General features: G+C 40.8%; 1 protein-coding gene across 1 annotated transcript in view; it reads left to right on the top strand.

The window, feature by feature from the left end:
* Positions 1-23,207, top strand: part of LOC138638127 (probable cation-transporting ATPase 13A4) — a 79,311-nt gene that overhangs the window by 36,142 nt on the left and 19,962 nt on the right. Inside the window, exons 9-20 of the mRNA XM_069727158.1 lie at positions 4,177-4,308; positions 4,834-5,001; positions 6,921-7,078; positions 10,401-10,589; positions 11,280-11,341; positions 12,170-12,320; positions 12,902-12,982; positions 13,874-14,030; positions 15,158-15,272; positions 18,189-18,313; positions 20,403-20,566; positions 20,682-20,807. Of these exons, the coding sequence (XP_069583259.1) occupies positions 4,177-4,308; positions 4,834-5,001; positions 6,921-7,078; positions 10,401-10,589; positions 11,280-11,341; positions 12,170-12,320; positions 12,902-12,982; positions 13,874-14,030; positions 15,158-15,272; positions 18,189-18,313; positions 20,403-20,566; positions 20,682-20,807 (1,628 nt within the window). The remainder of the gene's footprint in view (positions 1-4,176; positions 4,309-4,833; positions 5,002-6,920; positions 7,079-10,400; positions 10,590-11,279; positions 11,342-12,169; positions 12,321-12,901; positions 12,983-13,873; positions 14,031-15,157; positions 15,273-18,188; positions 18,314-20,402; positions 20,567-20,681; positions 20,808-23,207) is intronic.

Genomic DNA, 23,207 nt, shown 5'->3' with positions numbered 1-23,207 from the left:
CCCCTGCTGTGCTGGCGCTGGTCGGGGAAGAAAGTCCAAAACTTTGTTTCGTCGCTGGACTCCCCGCAGACATCGCTGAATCGGTGTGTGTGACACCGATTCAGCGATGTCTTCGCTGGTAACCAGGGTAAACATCGGGTTACTAAGTGCAGGGCCGCGCTTAGTAACTCGATGTTTACCCTGGTTACCATCGTTAAAGTAAAAAAAACAAGCGCTACATACTTACCTACCGCTGTCTGTCCCCGGCGCTGTGCTTCTCTGCACTGGCTGTGAGCACAGCGGCCGGAAAGCAGAGTAAGGTAGGTAAGTATGTAACGTTTGTTTTTTTTACTTTAACGATGGTAACCAGGGTAAACATCGGGTCAGGCTCGGACTGGCCCACCGGGAGATCGGAGAATCCTCCGGTGGGCCCGCCTCCCAGTGGGCCCTCCCCCTCACCAGCAGCAGACTCCTGCCTCATTCATTATTAGTGCCTGCAGCCAGCGGAGAGTTCTTTATTCCATACCCGGTGCCAGCCGTCTGCACTGTTCAGTAACAAGTGATGTGAGCGCTTTCTCATCATTTGCTGCGGCTTCTGCTGATCTCGTGGCACTCACCGCTCTATCAGCTGTGGCGTGCTAAATGAGATCAATAGAAGCGGCAGTAGCAGGTGATGAGAAAGCGCTCACCTCACATCACTTGTTGCTGAGCAGTGCAGACGGCCGGCACTGGGTGCGGAATAACACACCACGCACAGCAGAGCCACAGGCTGTGAGACTGCACTGCACACAGCCTCTAGACTAGAGCGGAGTTGAAGATTTTTTTTTTTAGAGCCTGAGGGCAATGGCATGATGTCACCGGAAGGGGCGGGGCCTCCATCAGACCAGTGACTAGGAAGCAGCGTTGTTCTGAGGCTCAGGCTGCTGCTGGAGAGGAATGAAATGAGAGGCTGCACATGGAGCCCCGTGAGGAGAGGACCAAGGGGCTGCGCAATGAACCCTTGAACAAATAGGAATGAAGACCCAGGATTCAGTGAGTGGTGAGAGGATGGTTTTTGGAAAGGGTTGATGTAACTAGAGTGGGGCTTGTATAGGGAAGATGATGAGAGGCTGTGTGGAGAAGTGGAGATGATAATGACGGGCTGCATGAAAAAAGGGTCATGATGAGGGGCTGTCTGAAAAGGGGGATGATCAGGGGGCTGTATGGAGAAGGAGGGATGATGAGGGTCTGTGTGGAAAAGGGGGGATAATGAGGTGACTGTGTGGAGAAGGGGGGTGATGAGGAGCTGTGTGGAGAAGGAGGGATGATGAGGCTGTGTGGAGAAGGAGGGATGATGAGGGGCTGTGTGGAGAAGGAGGGATGATGAGGCTGTGGAGAAAGAGGTATGATGATGCTGTGTGGAGAAGGAGGGATGACGAGGGGCTGTGTGGAGAAGAGGGGTGATGAGGAGCTGTGTGGAGAAGGAGGGATGGCAGCACTTGTCTTGTTTACCCATAATTATCTGCTGCAGATAAGGGTGCTTGACTAGATGGAAGCTAAGGGAAGACTCTGCAGCTAGTACCCCTTAAGGCAGGGGTCCCCAACTCCAGTCCTCAAGGCCCACCAACATGTCATGTTTTCAGGATTTCCTTAGTCTTGCCCAGGTAATAATTGCATCACCTGTGCAATGCAAAGGAAATCCTGAAAACATGACCTGTTGGTGGGCCTTGAGGACTGGAGTTGGGGACCCCTGCCTTAAGGTACCATCACACATAACGATATCGTTAATGATATCGTTGCTTTTTGTGACGTACCAACGATATTGTTAACGAAATCGTTATGTGTGACAGCGACCAACGATCAGGATCCTGCTGGGAGATCGTTGGTCGCTGGGGAAAGTCCAGCACTTTATTTTGTCACTGGATCTCCCGCTGACATCACTAAATCGGCATGTGTGATGCCGATTCAGCGATGTCTTCACTGGTAACCAGGGTAAATATCGGGTTACTAAGCACAGGGCCGCGCTTAGCAACCCGATGTTTACCTTGCTTACCGTTGTAAATGTAAAAAAAAAAAAACACTACATACTTACATTCCCGGTGTCTGGTCATGTCCCTCGCCTTCAGCTTCCCGCACTGACTGGTGAGCGCCGGCCAGCCATAAAGTACAGCACAGCGGTGACGTCACCGCTGTACTTTACGGCCGGCGCTCAGTCAGTGCGGGAAGCTGACGGCGAGGGACATGACCAGACAGCGGTAGGTAAGTATGTAGTGTTTTTTTTTTTTACATTTACAACGGTAAGCAGGGTAAACATCGGGTTACTAAGCGCGGCCCTGCGCTTAGTAACCCGATGTTTACCCTGGTTACCGGCATTGTTGGTTGCTGGAGAGCTGTCTATGTGACAGCTCTCCAGCGACCAAACAGCGACGCTGCAGCGATCGACATCGTTGTCGGTATCGCTGCAGCGTCGCTTAGTGTGACGGTACCTTTAAGCATGGTGGGCCCTTAGAATGATGTTCTCTGGTGTGCCCAAGCTACTCCAGTCCGACGCTGCATCGGGTTACTAAGCGCGGCCCTGCGCTTAGTTACCCGATGTTTACCATGGTTACCAGGGACCTCGGGATTGTTGGTCGCTGGAGAGCTGTCTGTGTGACAGCTCTCCAGCGACCAAACAGCGACGCTGCAGCAATCCGGATCGTTGTCGGTATCGCTGCAGCGTCGCTTAGTGTGACGGTACCTTTAAGCAGGTAGCTTCATGCAGGAGAAAAAAAAGAAAATTCCCTCAGAGAACCTTAGAACTTGTTTTCTCTTTATGATATGGTAAGACTGGTGTGTCTAACTAGATCACACAGATTTCACTGCTGCCAATTACTGTGATTACAAGCAAAGAGTACTCTGTATGACATACTAATCACACAATGCAGCTCTCATTTTACAGTCATGAAGTGCTGTGAGATGAGAGCTGTGGAGTGAAACCAGTGTGTCACATACAGGACAGTGCATTTATACAAAATATTGGGAAATTAGTCCCCAATACCTGGTATAGATGCAGATTTGTGTCTGTAATGACACACAGCTCTACTTTCATCCCATTGTACTTTTAATCACATTAATCATCAGCTGGGAGATCTGTATGACCTAGATAGACTAGGTAGACTTATCAGTCTTACCAGATCACAAAGAAAGCCAGTTCTAAGGCTAGGTTCACATTGCGTTAATGGGTTAACGCTAGCGGACTCCGTTACATGGCGAAATTGTCGCAATTAATGCCATGCAACGGATCCGTTAGTGCACCCATTGACGGCAATGTGCTAATGGATCTCTAGCGCGTCGCTAGCGCATGCCATTTTCGGCACGCGCTAGCGATGTCCCGTTAGTTTCGGACGGACCGCGGACGCTGCTTGCAGCGTCCGAGGTCCGTTCCTCGCTAGCGCAGATCGGGTGTCTGCGCTAGCGGGATCGCCAAACGCGATCCCTTTTGGGACATTGCGTTAGCGCAGACCGTAGTGCTATGCGCTAAACGGACTTGCCCTAACGCAATGTGAAGCCATTCTTGGGGGCATTTTCTTCTTTTTTTCTACCTGCATGACAAAACACCTCCAGAAAATAATTTCTCCTAATGCACCTTTGGATGAAGGGAAAATTAGCATATGAATGTTGCAAGCTAATATTTTCATAATGGAGATGATGAAAATAAAAATTAAAAATAAATGTTAATCAGATCTTCAGCTACTTTATCATGGTGAGGCCGGTTTAGCATGTACAAAATGGTGAAAGGTTATCTTTAAAAAAGTTACAAGTTAGTAGACATATTGTGTTTTGGTAGTAATATTGTTTTTTTTATGAAATAAGTATAATATAAAGACTTTTTGCCTAAAATGTATTTTAACATATGTTTACATTTATGTGCTTGAAAGATATTGTTAATTAGCAATAAGGGCAAATCATCACATGTACATAGCCATTATATGGATCTGTGTTGTGGACATTCGTTATGCAACATCCATATCCTTCTGTGGGTCTTGTCTGCATCTCTGCGTGTCTATGGTTTTATACACAAGCAATGCAGGGTTTTCGATGGAAATATTTTATCTAATTCAGGTAAGAAATACTACCAATTTTGGAGGGTTAATAAAAATGCAGCATGTATTTAGATGTGTACTTTGAATAATAAGGTAAAAAAATATATTATTGTTAACATTTGGAATTTTGTTGCAGAGTGTAAGGAAGTGGAATCCCGCTGCTTGGTGCCAGGTGACGTAATTGTCCTTACGGGAAAGAAGCTTTTCCTTCCATGTGATGCCATACTCATCAGTGGAGGATGCATTGTGAATGAAAGCATGCTTACAGGTATTGTATATGTGAGGCATCCTGTAGATAAGATCAAGAAGTATGAAACTGGATTTTCCTAGAACAATAATAATCATCTTTATTTCTATATAGCGCAGCGCTTTACAGTTTGCACACATTATCATCGCTGTCCCCAATGGGGCTCACAATCTAAATTCCCTATCAGTATGTCTTTGGAGTGTGGGAGGAAACCCACGCAAACACGGGGAGAACATGCAAACTCCTTGCAGATCTTGTTCTTGGTGGGATTTGGTGGGATTTGAATCCAGGAACTAAGCACAGCAAGGCTGTAGTGCTAACCACTGAGCCACCATGCTGCCCAAGAACAATGATGATGCCCTTATGTTGTGAATAACTATTTATCTAGATTAGGGATTAGGCCGCTTATTTGAATTTCATCAGCTATTTTAGAGTTTGTGTTAATTTGAAATTTTAGATAACGTGATGCAAGAGAATTGGAGAAAGAAAACAAATTTAAATCATAAAGTACAAATTGTTGAAGTTGTTTGTTGGATTTTTTTTTAGGTGAAAGCGTTCCTGTCTCTAAGACACCCTTGCCTCATAATGATCATACTGTGTCATGGAAGGTGCACAGTGGAGATTTCAAAAGACATGTACTTTTTTGTGGAACAGAAGTGATTCAGACAAAGTCCACAGGCCAGGGGCAAGTAAAGGCGGTTGTCCTAAGAACTGGTAAGAATTCAGACTGTACTATACATCTTGTACATGATAATACTTTTACTTAGTGACTGTTACCATCCCTGAGTTCAATTCATGGTTGTAGTGTTCTCAGTAAATTTCTTACAGTGTATGTCTATAAAGAGCAAATTGCCTCTTCAGAGAAAAAGAGGACTTGAACTCTATAGCGCTACCTATTGGAAGTAGCAATCCTACAAGTCATAATCAACTCTTTAACGAGTCGTGCAATATGACTTAGGATAAAAGCCAAATCAGTATCTCAATTCGCAGACACGGTGTTTCGGGCTGTTGGCCCTCGTCAGTGCAAAGCATGAGAACTGATTTGGCTAGGTGAGAGGCTCTGGACTGAGGTCTTAGGGATAAGGTTTCTCCTTGTGGAGAGTGACATGCCAGCTCTGGTATGAAGAGGATATCAGAAACTAATTACATATATTCCCCTTAAAAAGCATTCTTTATTATGTATACGGTATGTTAAAAAAAAATACCCGTATTAAACACACAACAATTAATCCATTGAATTTAAAACACAATATGTCCCATTCCCAGAACTGGGAACTAAATGAGAAGGATGGTTATACTGTCTAATAATGTGGACTCTATCGGTGGGATCTTGCCCTGATAATGATTCCTACCTGAGCCACAGAGTCGGCACCATAGGGTCATGATAATTGCACACCTGCTCGTCGTAGGCGCTCCATAATATTTCCCTACTTGTCTAATAACAAGAAACCAAATGGTATGAATATAGTAGACAATAAAACAGCAAAGTCAAAAAGCAAAAATGCAAAATATAATTCTGAGACCTAAGACCTAATTTACCAGATCTTACTGGAGTATCTCTCCACTATTATTTCACTTAGAAATTAATGTAGCCATAGGCAGATAGTAATCAATGCCAGGGTTAACATTCATTTTATACTTAGGACCATCTCTTCAACAAAACCATGGAACCCCTTAAAAGATGTAAAGATTAGCACTGTAGCAAACAGAAGGGTGTCCTAAAGATATATCAGATTCACAAAAATAGGCTTTAATAATAGTCAATCTTTTAGATTAAATTATGTACTGTGCCTTCAGAAGGATGGTCATAAAATCTATGTATGTCTTATAGGTGGGATCAACCCTTAGTGATGACCCTTGTCTTGCAGCGGAGGTTGGCACCCTAATAGTGGCACCCTTCGCTCATTGTTGGCTCTCATAAATATTCTCTTACCTGTCTGATTACAGGAAAAACCCCAGAGAAATAAAATTAACGATAGTGCAAAATGATGATCAAGAATGCTGAGGGTAACAGTCATATAACATAGAGATCATATCTTCAAATAAGGCAGGCAGCTTCCCTGGCTATGTACATCAACACAAAATCAAAAAGGTGTCCTATGGATACAACAGATCCAACCAAATAGACTTCAATAGTCAGTCCTTCATAAAGTTAGAGTACATGTGGTAAACGGTTTACGGTACTTATATGTCCACACGCTGCACCTCTACAGTTTCCACTCTTATGGTGCCAGGTTTCATCAGGAGGCTGTGTTGAAGGATCTCATCTGGTGAATAATGAAGTTCAGCTGAAGCTGTATTATATCTATTGTGTCCCACCATGTTTAAATAGACTGCTCAAAAACAGGGACGATAGATTCAAGAGGGCAACACAGTCCCGCTCACCGTTCTATGAAGTGTCTCCCTCTCACAGTGCGCATATGTCTTAATCATTCAAAGCGCTACAGGCCTTCATACTGTGCCTGTGCCTTAGCTTGTCATACGGTTATTCCACCACACTGTGTCAGTATTTTCATTAAATATTTATTATTATTACAATGTAGATATTGTTAATTATAGATCATGAAGTTGAAATAAAGCTTAATTATTTCTTCATACTCACTTTTCCTAAGAACTCTCGTTCTCATCTACAGGATTTAATACTGCTAAAGGGGATCTGGTTAGATCCATCTTGTATCCAAAACCCATGAACTTTAAACTCTACAGGGACGCCTTCAGATTCCTTATGGTTCTAGCAACAGTAGCTGTAATTGGAACAATCTACACAGTGGTTGTTTTTGTCCTACAAGGGGTAAGAATGATAGTTCCACTTTTTATTTATTTAATCATATGAACATATATTTTAACATCATATAAGTAACATAGTAACATAGTAACATAGTTAGTAAGGCCGAAAAAAGACATTTGTCCATCCAGTTCAGCCTATATTCCATCATAATAAATCCCCAGATCTACGTCCTTCTACAGAACCTAATAATTGTATGATACAATATTGTTCTGCTCCAGGAAGACATCCAGGCCTCTCTTGAACCCCTCGACTGAGTTCGCCATCACCACCTCCTCAGGCAAGCAATTCCAGATTCTCACTGCCCTAACAGTAAAGAATCCTCTTCTATGTTGGTGGAAAAACCTTTTCTCCTCCAGACGCAAAGAATGCCCCCTTGTGCCTGTCACCTTCCATGGTATAAACAAATCCTCAGCGAGATATTTGTATTGTCCCCTTATATACTTATACATGGTTATTAGATCGCCCCTCAGTCGTCTTTTTTCTAGACTAAATAATCCTAATTTCGCTAATCTATCTAGGTATTGTAGTTCTCCCATCCCCTTTATTAATTTTGTTGCCCTCCTTTGTACTCTCTCTAGTTCCATTATATCCTTCCTGAGCACCGGTGCCCAAAACTGGACACAGTACTCCATGTGCGGTCTAACTAGGGATTTGTACAGAGGCAGTATAATGCTCTCATCATGTGTATGTAATGCTCTCATCATGTGTATATAATGCTCTTATCATGTGTATATAATGCTCTCATCATGTGTATATAATGCTCTCATCATGTGTAAGAATGAATAACGAACAATAAACAATGATTGAAAGGGGACAAAAGAGCAGAAATCAGAGTCGAAATGATGTAAAGTATAATGACCAAGAGATCTAGATGTAATTTGATTGTTTGTCGTCAAGATTGTTAGTCCTTTAGCGTTACCTAGGGTACACCACGTGGAGGTGGACTAACGTTGGACCCCGTTCCCCTTTTTATTTGTGAGGAATAGAAATATTGCTTTTAAAGGGACATTGTCACCTGAATTTGGAGGGAACAATCTTTAGCCATAGGGGCGGGGTTTTCGGGTGTTTGATTCACCCTTTCCTTACCCGCTGGCTGCATGCTGGCTGCAATATGGGATTGAAGTTCATGCTCTGTCCTCCATAGTACACACCTGCGCTGTGCAAGATTGCCTTGTGCAGGCATGTACTATGGAGGACAGAGAATGAACTTCAATCCCATATTGCAGCCAGCATGCAGCCAGCGGGTAAGGAAAGGGTGAATCAAACACCCGAAAACCCCGCCCCTATGGCTAAAGATTGTTCCCTCCAAATTCAGGTGACAGTGTCCCTTTAAGACACATTTGTTATGTAGCAATTGATATACTCCAGTACACTATAGAATACTGTTAATATTAGCAATCAGTGCTATATAATTAGTTTTAAAATGATTATGTCTTTAATTCCAACATTTTCTATAGTAGTTTTAATAGGATGTGTACTTTTATTAGGCATTTAGAAATTTAACATGATCTTAGGTATTTTCCAGTGGGGTGCGTTACGTTGCTGTGCAATGCACTACGTGGGCTGTGCAATATACTACGTGTCTGAGCAATATACTACATGACTGGGCAATATACTACGTGACTGGGCAATATACTACGTGACTGGGCAATATACTACGTGACTGGGCAATATACTATGTGACTGGGCAATATACTATGTGGCTGGGCAATATACTGCGTGACTGGGCAATATACTATGTGACTGGGCAATATACTACGTGACTGGGCAATATACTATGTGACTGGGCAATATACTATGTGACTGGGCAATATACTACTTGACTGGGCAATATACTATGTGGCTGGGCAATATACTATGTGGCTGGGCAATATACTACGTGACTGGGCAATATACTATGTGACTAGGCAATATACTATGTGACTGGGCAATATACTATGTGGCTGGGCAATATACTACGTGACTGGGCAATATACTATGTGACTGGGCAATATACTACGTGACTGGGCAATATACTATGTGACTGGGCAATATACTACGTGACTGGGCAATATACTACGTGACTGGGCAATATACTACGTGACTGGGCAATATACTATGTGACTGGGCAATATACTACGTGACTGGGCAATATACTACGTGACTGGGCAATATACTATGTGACTGGGCAATATACTATGTGACTGGGCAATATACTACGTGGCTGGGCAATATACTATGTGACTGGGCAATATACTACGTGACTGGGCAATATACTACGTGACTGGGCAATATACTACGTGACTGTGCAATATACTACGTGGCTGGGCAATATACTACGTGGCTGGGCAATATACTACGTGACTGGGCAATATACTACGCGGGCTGTGCAATATACTACGTGACTGGGCAATATACTATGTGGCTGGGCAATATACTATGTGACTGGGCAATATACTACGTGACTGGGCAATATACTATGTGACTGGGCAATATACTATGTGGCTGGGCAATATACTACGTGACTGTGCAATATACTACGTGGCTGGGCAATATACTACGTGGCTGGGCAATATACTACGTGGCTGGGCAATATACTACGTGACTGTGCAATATACTACGTGGCTGGGCAATATACTACGTGGCTGGGCAATATACTACGTGACTGGGCAATATACTACGCGGGCTGTGCAATATACTACGTGACTGGGCAATATACTACGTGGCTGTGCAATATACTATGTGGCTGGGCAATATACTACGTGGCTGTGCAATATACTATGTGGACATGCATATTCTAGAATACCCGATGCGTTAGAATCGGGTCACCATCTAGTGGTTAATAAATATATACCGGTAACTGTTGCTGATTTCATTTTGCGTGTTCCAATAGTTACAGTGATTCGAGAGCTGGTATTTGTTTTATAATGATGCAATAAACTTTGTGATTAATTTATTAAATTTCCACTTGTCAGCAAATAGATCAATCCTTGCTCACAACCAAAGGCTAGAAGCTTATTTAGCTCTAAGACTTCTTGAAGTTGATGGTGAACATTAAGTTATCCAACCTACGAAACTCTGGAAAATGATCTGCATTTTTTGTTATCTTATCCTGGTGATTTTTTACAATGTGTATCAGTCTGGGTGATGTCAGTTTGATGCCTAATCAGTATAGCTTGCAGTTGATTTTGTAGATGAATCCATCGTAGCAAACTCTCAGCATTGAGATATTTCATTTCCAGTTTCTAGCGTCCGGATGTAAACCCTAACATTTCTATTCACGGACGTAAGAAATCAAAAGCATTACAATACAGAATTGTAATTTATTCTACATGTTTTACTATAGGAATCTCCCACTGAAGTGTTGATAAAAGCCTTGATTATTATCACTACGGCTGTTCCTCCAGCATTGTCGGCAGCCCTATCTACGGGGATCATGTATGCACAGCGCAGACTTAAAAAAGAGGGTATTTTCTGCATCAGCCCTCAAAGAATAAATGTTTGCGGCAGGTTGAACATTGTGTGCTTTGATAAGGTGAGGAAATTCCTATTTAATATTAAAGTGGTTGTCTGGTCCAAATCGGTAAGTCTGCAGTCACTCTGTGAGCTTGGGCCTGAGGATATGTATGCGTTATATATACTCCCAAGCAAAGTCCTCCATTCATCTGTGTGGAGTGACGCCACGCTCTCTAGTCGGTCACGGTCACTATGCCCTCCAGTAAGCCACACCCTCTGATTGACCACGCCCTCTAGTCAGTCACACCCTCCAGTAGACCACATTTTCTGGTTGACCATGCCCTCTAGTTGGCCACACCCTCCATTCGGCCACATCACTAGTCAGGTTGCGGCCTCGCTCAATACAAGTGTGTGGAGGGAGGTCACTCCCACTAAACGGGCTCTGGCCAGGAGTATGTATAACGCATACATACCCTCCAGTCACAGCTCAGAAACCAGCGAATCCTCAAAGCACACAATGCATGTGCTGGGGGGATTCATGAGCCTGCAGTCACCCAGACTGATTGCAGACTTATCAAGTTGGACTGGATTACCTCTTTAATTACAATATACAGTATCTACTTTTTCTTGTAGAGTTTTCACAAGAAGATACATCATATTCACATAAACATCTGTCCTGTCCATTTACAAAATAAATATTAAGCAATTGTTACTTTATTATAGAAATGTACAAGATTTCAAGTGAGATTTTGTATTTATTTTATTATAGACTGGAACTTTGACTGAAGATGGATTAGATTTATGGGGTGTTCTTCCTTCTCATGGAAACAGGTATGCTTCATCACCAGAATATAATATTCATATTTTTTTCACCATGCTCAGCTCTATATAATTGTACGCCCGGAATATAGAGACTTTCTGTGTCGTATAGGATGCAGCACAAAATGGAAGTGTAGACATTGGTGACAAGAAGTGTGGTGTTGCATCAAGTTTTTTTTTACTATTTAGTTGCAGATTTCAGCTATTAACAGAATCATTAACACTCAGACATTTTACTTGTAACATACAGCAACTATTATCTTTATCGCCACAACATGGAGGATCACAGGAGAGAACTGACACAAACAGACCAAATAATTGTATAGAACAGTATTAACAAGCTCTAACAAATAACATGCTGTCATCTGCTGTTTGTTCAATACAGACCCTCCTCAACATAAGCCTGCAGCTGTTGTATACCCCAACATATTTATCTATGGATTATTTCAACATGGGGAAAAAAGTCTCCTTGCTCAAAATGCTTACGAGTGTGTGAAATTTATAATAGTAGTCTTGTGAAATGTTTCTAAAAGTATCTTTTAGTGTAATATTTGATACAATCTAGACAAACCAATAATTCAATTTTAAAAATACTACATTCAGAGTATGCACTTGGAAATACTTTAGTCCATGCACTGTCACACATCTGATTGATACACAAATAGTAAACAGGTATGTATGGGTAAAAACATTTTTTAAACCATATAAAACTTACACCACATGGGATATAATGAGTGTTATTCACACAGTTGCATACTTTGTTGGTTTATGTTCAACTCATGCATTACATGCCACAATTACAGACATTTGACAAGACAAATAACACATCATCTTCTGCAGTTTCCAGGAGGTGCACAGCTTCGTGTCTGATAACACTTTGCCCTGGGGTCCATTACTTGCAGCTTTAACAAGTTGCCACTCATTAGTTGCTATTGATGGAACAATACAAGGGGATCCACTGGATTTGAAGATGTTTGAAGCTACACACTGGGTAAGATGAAGAATAATATTCTGTTGACTGTTAATAGTAACTAGTAAAAGTCAAATAGTCATAAGCACGACCAACACACATTTTGGTGCCTCAAATGTTAGACCCGTTTCTCGGCATATTTGACACACTGATTCCAAAAATTACACCCGTTTTCCCCTATCAGCTGTAGTTTTTCAGATAAAAAACAAATGCCACATACTATTCTTCACTCTGCATGCCCATATAAAACAGGATATTTTAATATAGTGTTTGAATGAATATATTTTCACTCCTTCATGACATGTGCCGTACATGTACAGCGCATGTCTTGTCCCTCCCTTTGATGTGGGCTACGGCGCAGAGCCCACATCTTTCCCGGTACATGTCAGCTGTTTTGAATAGCTGACATGTGCCCCTAACAACTGCAGGTAGCATCGTAATCCACTCATGGCTGTCAGAGGTAACTCTCACAATCTCTTAATGCAAGTCTGTGAGAGCCAGACCGTGGCTCTAAACTTTTCTTCCAGTAAAATATCATATGTTGATCTGTTTTTCTTAATTTATATAGTATGCTCTGCCTTATACAGTTGATCCCTTTTTAGGAAGTGACCCAGTCTGCTACAGAGAATAATGAAATGTCATCATCCAGCCTCATCGTTAAGCCAGGGAAAGAAGGATGTATGGTGAGACTCAATTCTTAGTTTTTGAAAACATGTAAAATTTATTGATATTTCAAATGACAGTACAACTGAGACATAAAATGGTGAGATACAAAGCAGACATTTAGCAAGTTCCAAAACACATCCATAGTGTTTGCTTTGTCACATGTACTAAGTGCCATATACATGGCCAACTTGCCAGTGATTGACCCCTCCCAACGTTTTTGGTGCGTGAAACTGACCTTTGTAAGCATTGATTTCAACATATGGGGGTATCACTAAAAAAGCTGTGTAGTGAAAATTCCCTTTACTTTTTTTAAAGCTGGCATGTTAATCAGCTTATTATTATTGGTCTGGCATCTCTAACCACCAGCAATCTAGGGGCATCATGGTGGCTCAGTAGTTTGAACTGTAACCTTGCAGCACTGAGGCCATGGATTAAAATCCCACTGAGGACAACATCTACAATGAGTTTGTATGTTCTTCCTGAGTTTTCTTTGGGTCTTCTGGTTTCCTTCAAAGGTGTGCTAGTAGGGAATTTACATTGTGAGCTCCATTGAGGACAGCGGCGATAATTTCTGTAAAGTAATGGTGATATAAAAGTAAGAATAATAAATAATTATGGTGACTATCTTGCCAGACATTTCTTATAGATCTGTTCTCCATATTATCTCATACAGAGGACCAGAACAAGGAACTAAAGTACTTTCTATGAAGTCCTTGAGCCTTGATACAGCATAAAGATATTCTTAAAAAAAAGTCAATTTTTGTGTTTTCTACAACCTAAAATTTTCCCTTTAACGTGAAAATGCAATCTGAATATTGGGATTAAAAATAACTGAAGAAATGTCATTTGAAAATCAGATGAAGAATATGATATTGACCTCGGTTGTAATCCAACATTTATCCCTTCAGGGACCAGCTGAAGGAATTGCCATCGTCCACCAGTTTCCATTTTCCTCTAGCCTGCAGAGAATGTCTGTAATCACTCAAGAAGTCGGTCAGGATAAACGAGTTGCATTTATGAAAGGAGCTCCTGAGATGGTGATCAAATTTTGCAAAGAGCAAAGCGGTAATGTAATTCATTTCTGTTATTTTCTCTGTTTCTGAGCACAACAATATGCACATAAACTAACATGGTGCCACACATACCATACTATGGAGCCATAGATGTCCAATGTGCTGTCGTATAGTGTCGTATAGTGTATAATAAGAAGGATTTTTAACTTAAAAGTAATGTTCATAAACCAATAGTACAAATAAAAATAAAAAACGTTGAAATGTTTCTTATTGGAGACATCTGCTTCTTTCTCCTTCTGGACTGATCATTCATTCAGCAAATTCTAAATCAATGGGTAAAATCTGTCTTTCCTACTAAATATATAGGAGATGACAATTGGTGCTCATAGAGTTGTATGGGGAACGGTAACTTTCATTATGGCTGAACTTGCAGCAGAATGTCTTCATTGAATACAGATTTTACAGATTATCCCCATGGATTGAGAGTGAAAGATCAATTTTGTAGGTGAAAGAAGCAACTTTATCTGATGAGATATATTAAAAAGTAGACTATTTTTATGTGAATGCTATTCATACTTTTGATTTACAAAATTAAAATTAAAATGATGGTTCCTTTTTTTCTTTTTCAATAAAATTATTTTAATTAAGGGGGTTTACAATATATGAGTATTTCTTCCCTTATTTATCTTCCTTTCCTCTTTTACCCCCATTTATTTTCCTTCTCCCTGCCTTCAATTTCTCTTTTTTCTCCCCCTTTGTTCGCTTTCTTTGTAAATATCTATATTACTGTACTCTACAAGTAATCATTTAATTTCCCCTATATTATTCCTGGTTGAAGCTATTATTTAGTTACTAGATGGTTAGTTATGGTTACTTTTCTGCCATCAGATAGAGCAGAATTTAGTGATATATGGAGATATCAACAAGGCAGCGCTTGACATATGTGCAGGGGGCCTATGACAGAAGAAAACTCTGTCTCATTGATATTTCTGTGTGAACTAGAGGTCTATAGTGTCTTGTAAGTGCTGTATTACAGCTCAATGCCACTCAGAGCTGATAATACATATGCACCTTCTGTGAACAAAAATTTTACACACAAAAAGAAAAATTCCCAAATATTCAACATTTTGAAAGTTTAGTCTTTAAAATTAAAATCCAAGTTTCTTCTTTTTAATTTAGTTCCAAAAGGTTTTTTGCAAGAACTTCAGTTTTACACAATGAAAGGCTTTCGAGTTATTGGCTTTGCCTACAAAACGTTAGATCAGAAGATTGGAGCAGATGGCAACTTTGTGAGGTATGGTATACCAATTTGTCAATATCTCATTTAAAGGGAATTTACCACCCCACAAAACTGAAACTGGACTATTTAAACATTCACACTGGGGCTTAGTACCTTCATAAAATGACAGTGTGTGCACCTGTTCAGCCTCAGCACTGTCTTTTTGGGGTGTTTAGAACAGGCTGTGATGCACTTGACCATGCCATGGATGCACTAAAGTCCTATCATTTACATTTGTAATAAAACTGTGAGTCTATACAACAAATTTACTACATTCTACAGTACCAATATGATTTTTATAGGGCTTAATTCCTCGATGTGGATGTCTGAAAAGTTACATTTGAGTTTTGGGGGTGACAGAATCCCTTTAATACAAAAACCGTGCATGTAAATTTGTATCAAACATATCATCAAATGCCAGTGATCTGTACTGGGATGGGTTGAAATTGGATAATGCAGTAGAATGGTGCTATGAGCATTTATCGGCAGATACTGTCATCTAGTGGACATAAGCGACCAGTGTAGGCACTGCCAGAACAAAAAGACAAGTAATTTATTGCTAGAGGGAAAGCAAAGGGCCAGGCACACTAAAGACACATGACCTGGCTGTGGAGCAGGACAGAAATCTAAAACTGAAGGAAGAGAAGAAGATTGTGCTTGATTATAGTCAAGCTTCAAGAGAACGTGTTGGAGGATGCAAATTATTTCCTGAAGATAAGATGTTTTGCTTACCAGAGTGAAGATAGAAGACTGCAGTGTTTTGATCATGTGAGTAGTGGTTCCGATCATGTGAGCAGTGGTTTTGAACATGTAAGCAGTAGGGATGTGAGTTTATCTCCTCTGAGACTGTAGACAACAAGAGAAAGTCTATTGATAACCAAGACTATCTGCAGCCTCAAGTTTAAGACCGAGCCGAGGCTTGCGGTCTCGTGGCTTTTTACTTGATAGATACCTGGTGAGCCGAATGCTAATTGAAGTTGGAGCTGGCTGATGGAAATCTTGCTGCATCAACCTGGACACTGTCAAGAGACAAATCACATTATCTTTATAAACATGTGATGCTGTGCATTTTATCCCAATATTAACAGACCCATGTACATTGTGTAACACCTAACGGTTAATTTGACCACTTGTGTGGGGGTGAATTATGTCAGATGTACTCTTCCTTTGTTCAGTAAAAGTCAAGAGGCATGAGCCATTGTTTCATGTGAAATTGTCTGATGACTCTTTTTATATGCTAATTTGTGAGATTCCTGCTGATTGCATCAGCCCCCTGTGTTGTACTAGTCTGCACCACTTGGATGACAATTATGCAGTCTAACAATTAATCATTGAGGAAACAGCCATGACTACCTCTCCCAATCCTGTAGAATAATGCCTTGAAATGGGAGATAAGCATTATAAAAGGGCCTTACTCCTGTCACAGGGTGTGATCCTATAGGACTTCAGCCAAGGGACCATGGTTTCAGTTGGTGGAATACAGATGTGCTTCACTGCCCAACACTGAACCCGCAAAGTTGTTTGAATACCTCAGGTTGGGATAGTCAGGTCATCTGGACACTTACCACACTGTGCTGTGTTAGCTTTCTCAGCTTGTCGCTACCTCCTATGTGTGGGTGCCCACCAGAAGCGGGGTACTGTTGGTTGGAGTAGTTGGCTCTGGATGCCTAAAAGTCAGTTCTAATCCCCGGCGAGCCAGCAAAAAGGAGGAAACTCTTATTTGCATCATCTTGTGTCCTTGCTGAGAATGTAGTATATGCTTATAACTGGTGATACCTCAATAAATTCTTGCCGGAGTGTGGTACCCTCACCCTGTTTTGTCTGAGTAGTGTTTTGCCCGCAGTGAAGGAGGCCAGTTGTTCAGTGGAATGAGCCCCGGGATGTGCGGTCTTCCTAATGTCACCCGGACCAAGGTCCAAGAGCGCCCACTGACCCTCATGTCTTCACAATTAATATTGAGTCATTACACATTGCATTTGTCATATCTTAATAATGCTGCCTCAGTGTGTATTCTATAGTGAGTTGACCGGTCAACCGAACTAGTTGAGTAGCACAAAACTCAGTGTGTCGAAGAGTCAGTGGCTGCGTGTTTAAGGGTCAGACTGGGGCAACAAATCAACGAATAGGATATTGATATCGCAGTTTTCAGTGCAAGAGCACTGGGTTTATTGTTTATTTCTAAGGCAGAGCTTAGGGAACCAGGGCAAGTACTATGGCCAGATTGGTAGCTGCAGAATCGAGAGAGCGTAGTGATATAATACCAGATAGCCTGAACGGTTGTGAGCAAAAAAGTTGTCATTTTCTGGAATTTTAATTTGTTTTGTCAATTGTGTGTAAATAGTTTAATAAATAATAAACTGTTCATTTATAACCACTGAGATCATGTCTTCTATGTTGTTCCATCTTCACATCTGTTTATATAATTTTGCACCAAACAAAACAACAAATATCAGTGATCTATAGTTATAAGTGACATTAAGTTAGTAATGGGATAGATTGACTGATTTCTAATGACTACATTTGTACAGGAAGTATTGCAGTAGCTTAAAGGGACACTGTCACCTGAATTTGGAGGGAACAATCTTCAGCCATGGAGGCGGGGTTGTTGGGTGTTTGATTCACCCTTTCCTTACCCGCTGGCTGCATGCTGGCTGCAATATTGGATTGAAGTTCATTCTCTGTCCTCCATAGTACACGCCTGCGCAAGGCAAGATTGCCATGGGCAGGCATGTACTACGGAGGACAGAGAATGAACTTCAATCCAATATTGTAGCCAGCATGCAGCCAGTGGGTAAGGAAAGGGTGAATCAAACACCCAAAAACCCCGCCTCCATGGCTGAAGATTGTTCCCTCCAAATTCAGGTGACAGTGTCCCTTTAAACTAGAATTAAAATAAAAAATTAAGGGTAATCAGTTTATTACAATTTCTAGGGAGGATGTTGAATCAAATCTGGAGTTTCTTGGCTTGCTTATATTAGAAAATCGACTGAAACCAGAAACAAACCCTGCTTTGCAAGAGCTGAGCGCTGCCAACATAAGGACAGTCATGATTACAGGTAATTCACAGGAATGTTCTTTGCAAATATTACTTGTTCATTAATTTATTTAAATTGTGTTATCTCTAATCCAACGTGCAAACATAGGCTATCCTATTTATGAAGCATAGGAATAAACTTACGGTAGCTCCCAAGGTGATAGAAAACTATAATTTAGTTATCAAACTAAATTTATGTGGATTTAGTAGGTCGATATTTGCGTAGTTCTGCTCATTTAAATGTATTGTTGCATGCCCCCATTAAAATGAATGTATATAGTATGGAATATATAGACAGCTCGGGTCTACCAGAGCAATATTTGCATTTTGTGTGTGGCACTCTGCCCTGTGTCAAAGAGGTAGAGAGACCTTCAAACTCCCATTTTCAGTACAATACATGACTAACTATATAGATATATATATATATATATACATATATATTTATATACTAGATGGTGGCCCGATTCTAACGCATCGGGTATTCTAGAATATATATGTAGTTTATTTATGAAGATTTAAGAATAATACAATGAATACACAGAATTCGGCTGGCCGGGCGTGACCAATTAGCGAAGCGTGGTTCAAATCCCATGCCAATTCACGGCCGGAGTGCGCCTGTCACTGATTGTTTGCGTCCGGCCATGTAGTATATAGCACAGCCACGTAGTATATAGCACAGCCACATAGTATATAGCAGCCCACATAGCATATAACCCAGCCACGTAGTATATAACACAGCTCACATAGTATATAACACAGCCAACGCTTTATATAACACAGCCATGTAGTGTATAACACAGCCCACATAGTATATAGCACAGCCATGTAGTATATTGCACAGCCACAAAGTATTCTGCACAGCCATGTAGTATATTGCACAGCCACATAGTATATAGCACAGCCACGTAGTATATTGCACAGTCCACGTAGTATATAGCATAGCCCATGTAGTATATAGCACAGCCACATAGTATATTGCACAGCCGACTCAGTTTATTGCAGAGCCGATGCAGTATATAACACAGCCCATGCAGTATATAGCACAGCCAAGTAGTATATTACACAGCCCATGTAGTATATTGCACAGCCACGCATTATATTGCACAGCCGATGTAGTATACAACACAGCCCACGCAGTATATAACACTGCCCACGTAGTATATAACACAGCCCACGCAGTATATAGAAATGTGAGCACCATATCCCTGTTAAAAAAAATTAAAATAAAAAGTAGTTATATACTCACCCTCCGAAGGCCCCCGGATCCAGCCCAGGCATTTCCCACTCCTCGCGCGCCGCTCCGGTCCCAAGCAGCAATACCACGTAATGATGTGGCGGTCTCGCGAGACCACTATGTCATCTCCGGTCATTGCCACAATGCATTCTGGGGCCCGGAGGGGTAAGCAAGGAGCGGGAAAGTCCTGGGCTGGAGCTGGGGGCCGTTGGAGGGTGGGTATATAATGATTTTTTAATTTTTTTTATTATTTTTAACATTATATGTTTTTACTATTGATGCTGTATAGACAGCATCAATAGTAAAAAGTTGGTCACACGGAGGGTTAATGACAGCGTTAACGAACTGCCTTACACCACATTATACCACGGTGTAAGGCAGTCCGGTTAACGCTATGTGGGCGCTGACTGGAGGGGAGTAGGGAGGGGGCACTGACTGCAGGGAAGGAGGGAGGGGCCAATTTGCGGCCGGACTGTGCCCGTCGCTGATTGGTCGCAGCCTCGGGCAGGATTTCCATGACAGACAGACAGACAGACGAAAGTGACCCTTAGACAATTATATAGTAGATATAGTTAGTTATGTATTGTACTGAAAATGGGAATATAGAGGTCACCCTACCTATATTTGTATTATATGGTATAACATTAGAGGGTAACATGTCATCAGTATCCCTACACCCTTTATACTGCTAACTAGGTGCTGGGGGAAACATGTTAATTAATTATCTAGCGTATGCTCGATATTGAGTTATCTGTAAAATGTCTTGCCATATTGCACAAAGCCCCTTCCAAATCCCTCTACTCTTAACTTCTTCTGTAGTCTACTGTGTCCACTGGATAGTCTACTGTTGGGTTACTGTCCTGTTTAACATCCACAGGGGACAACCTACAAACTGCCATAACAGTGGCAAGAACATCCGGCTTAGTCCCAGCGAACAGCAATGTCATCCTTGTAGAAGCTGAAGAGCCAACTGGACTGAGTTCAGCAAAGATTACTTGGCAACCAGCTGAAGGACTGGATCACAATTCAGAAGACCAAACAGTAAGATGTTTCTTTCATGCATTGTACACTTTGCTTACTGCTGCACGGTCATTCTAAGTATTTCTCATATGTTAAAATGGGAAATCTTTCATTATATTATATCCACGTGTTACAGGTGTCAATAAACATTGATATTGAAGGAAGAACCGTTCTAGAGGAGGCCCAGGGCAATTATCACTTTGCCATGAGTGGAAAGACTTATCAGGTTGTCCTGCATCATTTCCAGAGTTTACTGCCAAAAGTAAGATATTTTAGAAACATATTTAAAGCTTAGTAGATTTGTATAAAAGGCTTCTTTCGTTAACATGAATATATATATAGATGGCAATATATATGCATGGGATCAAAGACTGATAGTAACTGTTAGGCTATGTTCACTCCATTGCGTTTTTTCGCCACAAGTTTCCAGAAACATTGTAAAATTACTGTATTTTTATTATGCAAATTGCCTCTTCTGAGAAAAAGAGGACTTAAACTCTATAGCGCCACCTGTTGGAAGTAGTTATCCTACAAGTCATAATCAACTCTTTAACGAGTCTTGCAATATGACTTAGGATAAAACCCAAATCAGTATCTCAATTCACAGATACGGTGTTTTCGGCTGTTGGCCCTCGTCAGTGCAAAGCATGAGAACTAATTTGGCTAGGTGAGAGGCTCTGGACTGGGGTCGTTTCTCCTTATGGAGAGTGACATACCATCTCTGGCTTGTCAAGGTATTTTTATTGCGCTTTTTGAAAATCACAGCAAAAAACACATAATTAAAGCATAATATGAACATAGCTCGAGGCCTTTTTCATATGTCTGTATTTGGTCTGTGTTTTGCCAGATTTTTTAAGCCACAATCTGGAATGGTGCTTACAGTGAAAAAAATTACAAGTTACTATATAATGGAAAGATTTCCACCTGTTTTGTATTTTGGAATCACTCCTGGTTTTGAAGCTCTACTTTGACAATGTATATTACATAAACCATTAATAAATTGACAGGTCATAGCATTTACCTTCCACATTTTTATGTCTTTGAAAGTTATCCTTTACTGAGTTATGCAAATCCGGATAGGGTAATAGACAACCTAAAGACAAAAAATGCAAATCTGAATGTTGTCCACCTATAATCCTTCTTAAATTAGGTTTCCTATAAATTTAATTACCTTAAGCAATGTAAAAATAAATTTAGTAAAAAAATTTTTAGTCATTTTACTGTCATTTTATTTTTTTTACTTGTAAATGATGTCTTAAATCAATAAATCTTTTTGACAATCTAGATTTCATCCTGTGCTATTTCCAGGATAATCTGGCCGAATTTTCTATGCAGTCCATCTCTTCTGCTTTCTTCCGAAAGATGTGCTACTTGTTTCTCTAATAATACTCGTCCAGATTTTTTTTTTTTAAAGGGACACCTGAATTTGGAGGGAACAATCTTCAGCCATAGAGGCGGGGTTTTCGGGTGTTTGATTCACCCTTTCCTTACCCGCTGGCTGCATGCTGGCTGCAATGTTGGATTGAAGTTCATTCTCTGTCCTCCAAAGTACACGCCTGTGCAAGGTAAGATTGCCTTGTGCAGGCATGTACTATGGAGGACAGAGAATGAACTTCAATCCAATATTGCAGCCGGCGGGTAAGGAAAGGGTGAATCAAACACCCGAAAACCCCGCCTCTATGGTTGAAGATTGTTCCCTCCAAATTCAGGTGACAGAGTCCCTTTAAACTAAATAAATTGAGAGAGAAGTATATGCACAGCCATATCTCCGTACCTGGCAGCGAGAGATATGGTCCTATGGAACCTACGAATATGTCAGGAATCTCTAAGTTCTGCATTCATTTTTAAGTTTAGAAACAAATAAACATCTATGGGAGAGGGTTTGGGGAATTATTTGTGACCTGTGCATTGGTGAGGTGAGCTGCCCCCATCACCTATTGCCAACGGTGTGGCCAGACGGTAGAGTGAAAGATTTCTGAATTTTTTAAATATCAATATTGGCCTGGAGAATAAGATAAATGCAATAGATATTGACATTAAAAAAAAAGGAAAACAAAGAGTCCATGCTACTAAATACAACAAAAAATTTTTTTTGAAAAATTTATTAAAAAACAACAATGAATGGGCAAATACAGATAATCAGTGACAGAACCCAGGCTGGGAGTGCCGCCGGTGTGCAACAAACCATTAAATCTGAAAAAAGATATACGTATGTATATATGATGTTAGTCTACCGAAAAGTGCTAAGAATATGTTCATAAATAGTCCGTGCATATGGAGGTCATATAAATCGCATAAGTAGGACAAGTAGTGATTCAAGACCAATAATATAGCACAAATAAGTTGTTAGAACAGTATATTTGCATGTATGGTTCAGGAGATATAACTCAAATAATTTCAGTAATGGTATATGCCAATGGTGACAAATCAGTCTAAATCTCCCATGGTATGGGCCAAATGGTGGCAAATCTCCCATATACCATGCTGCAAATTGCAGGAGAAAAATGCAACATGACACACTCTGGATAAGTTCACCCCTATAAAGGATAAGCATCCATATCAGATAATCTCCTTAGTGCTATATTGCAAAAGACAATGACGATAGACAGTTACGTAATGCTATAAGACAGAGATTAATATAATGAAAGGTAAATACTTATTG

The sequence above is a fragment of the Ranitomeya imitator genome, chromosome 5, assembly GCF_032444005.1.
Source record: "Ranitomeya imitator isolate aRanImi1 chromosome 5, aRanImi1.pri, whole genome shotgun sequence".
NCBI lineage: Eukaryota > Metazoa > Chordata > Amphibia > Anura > Dendrobatidae > Ranitomeya > Ranitomeya imitator.
The sequence above is the reverse complement of the archived record's forward strand: the minus strand, read 5'-3'. Positions and strand labels throughout refer to the sequence as shown.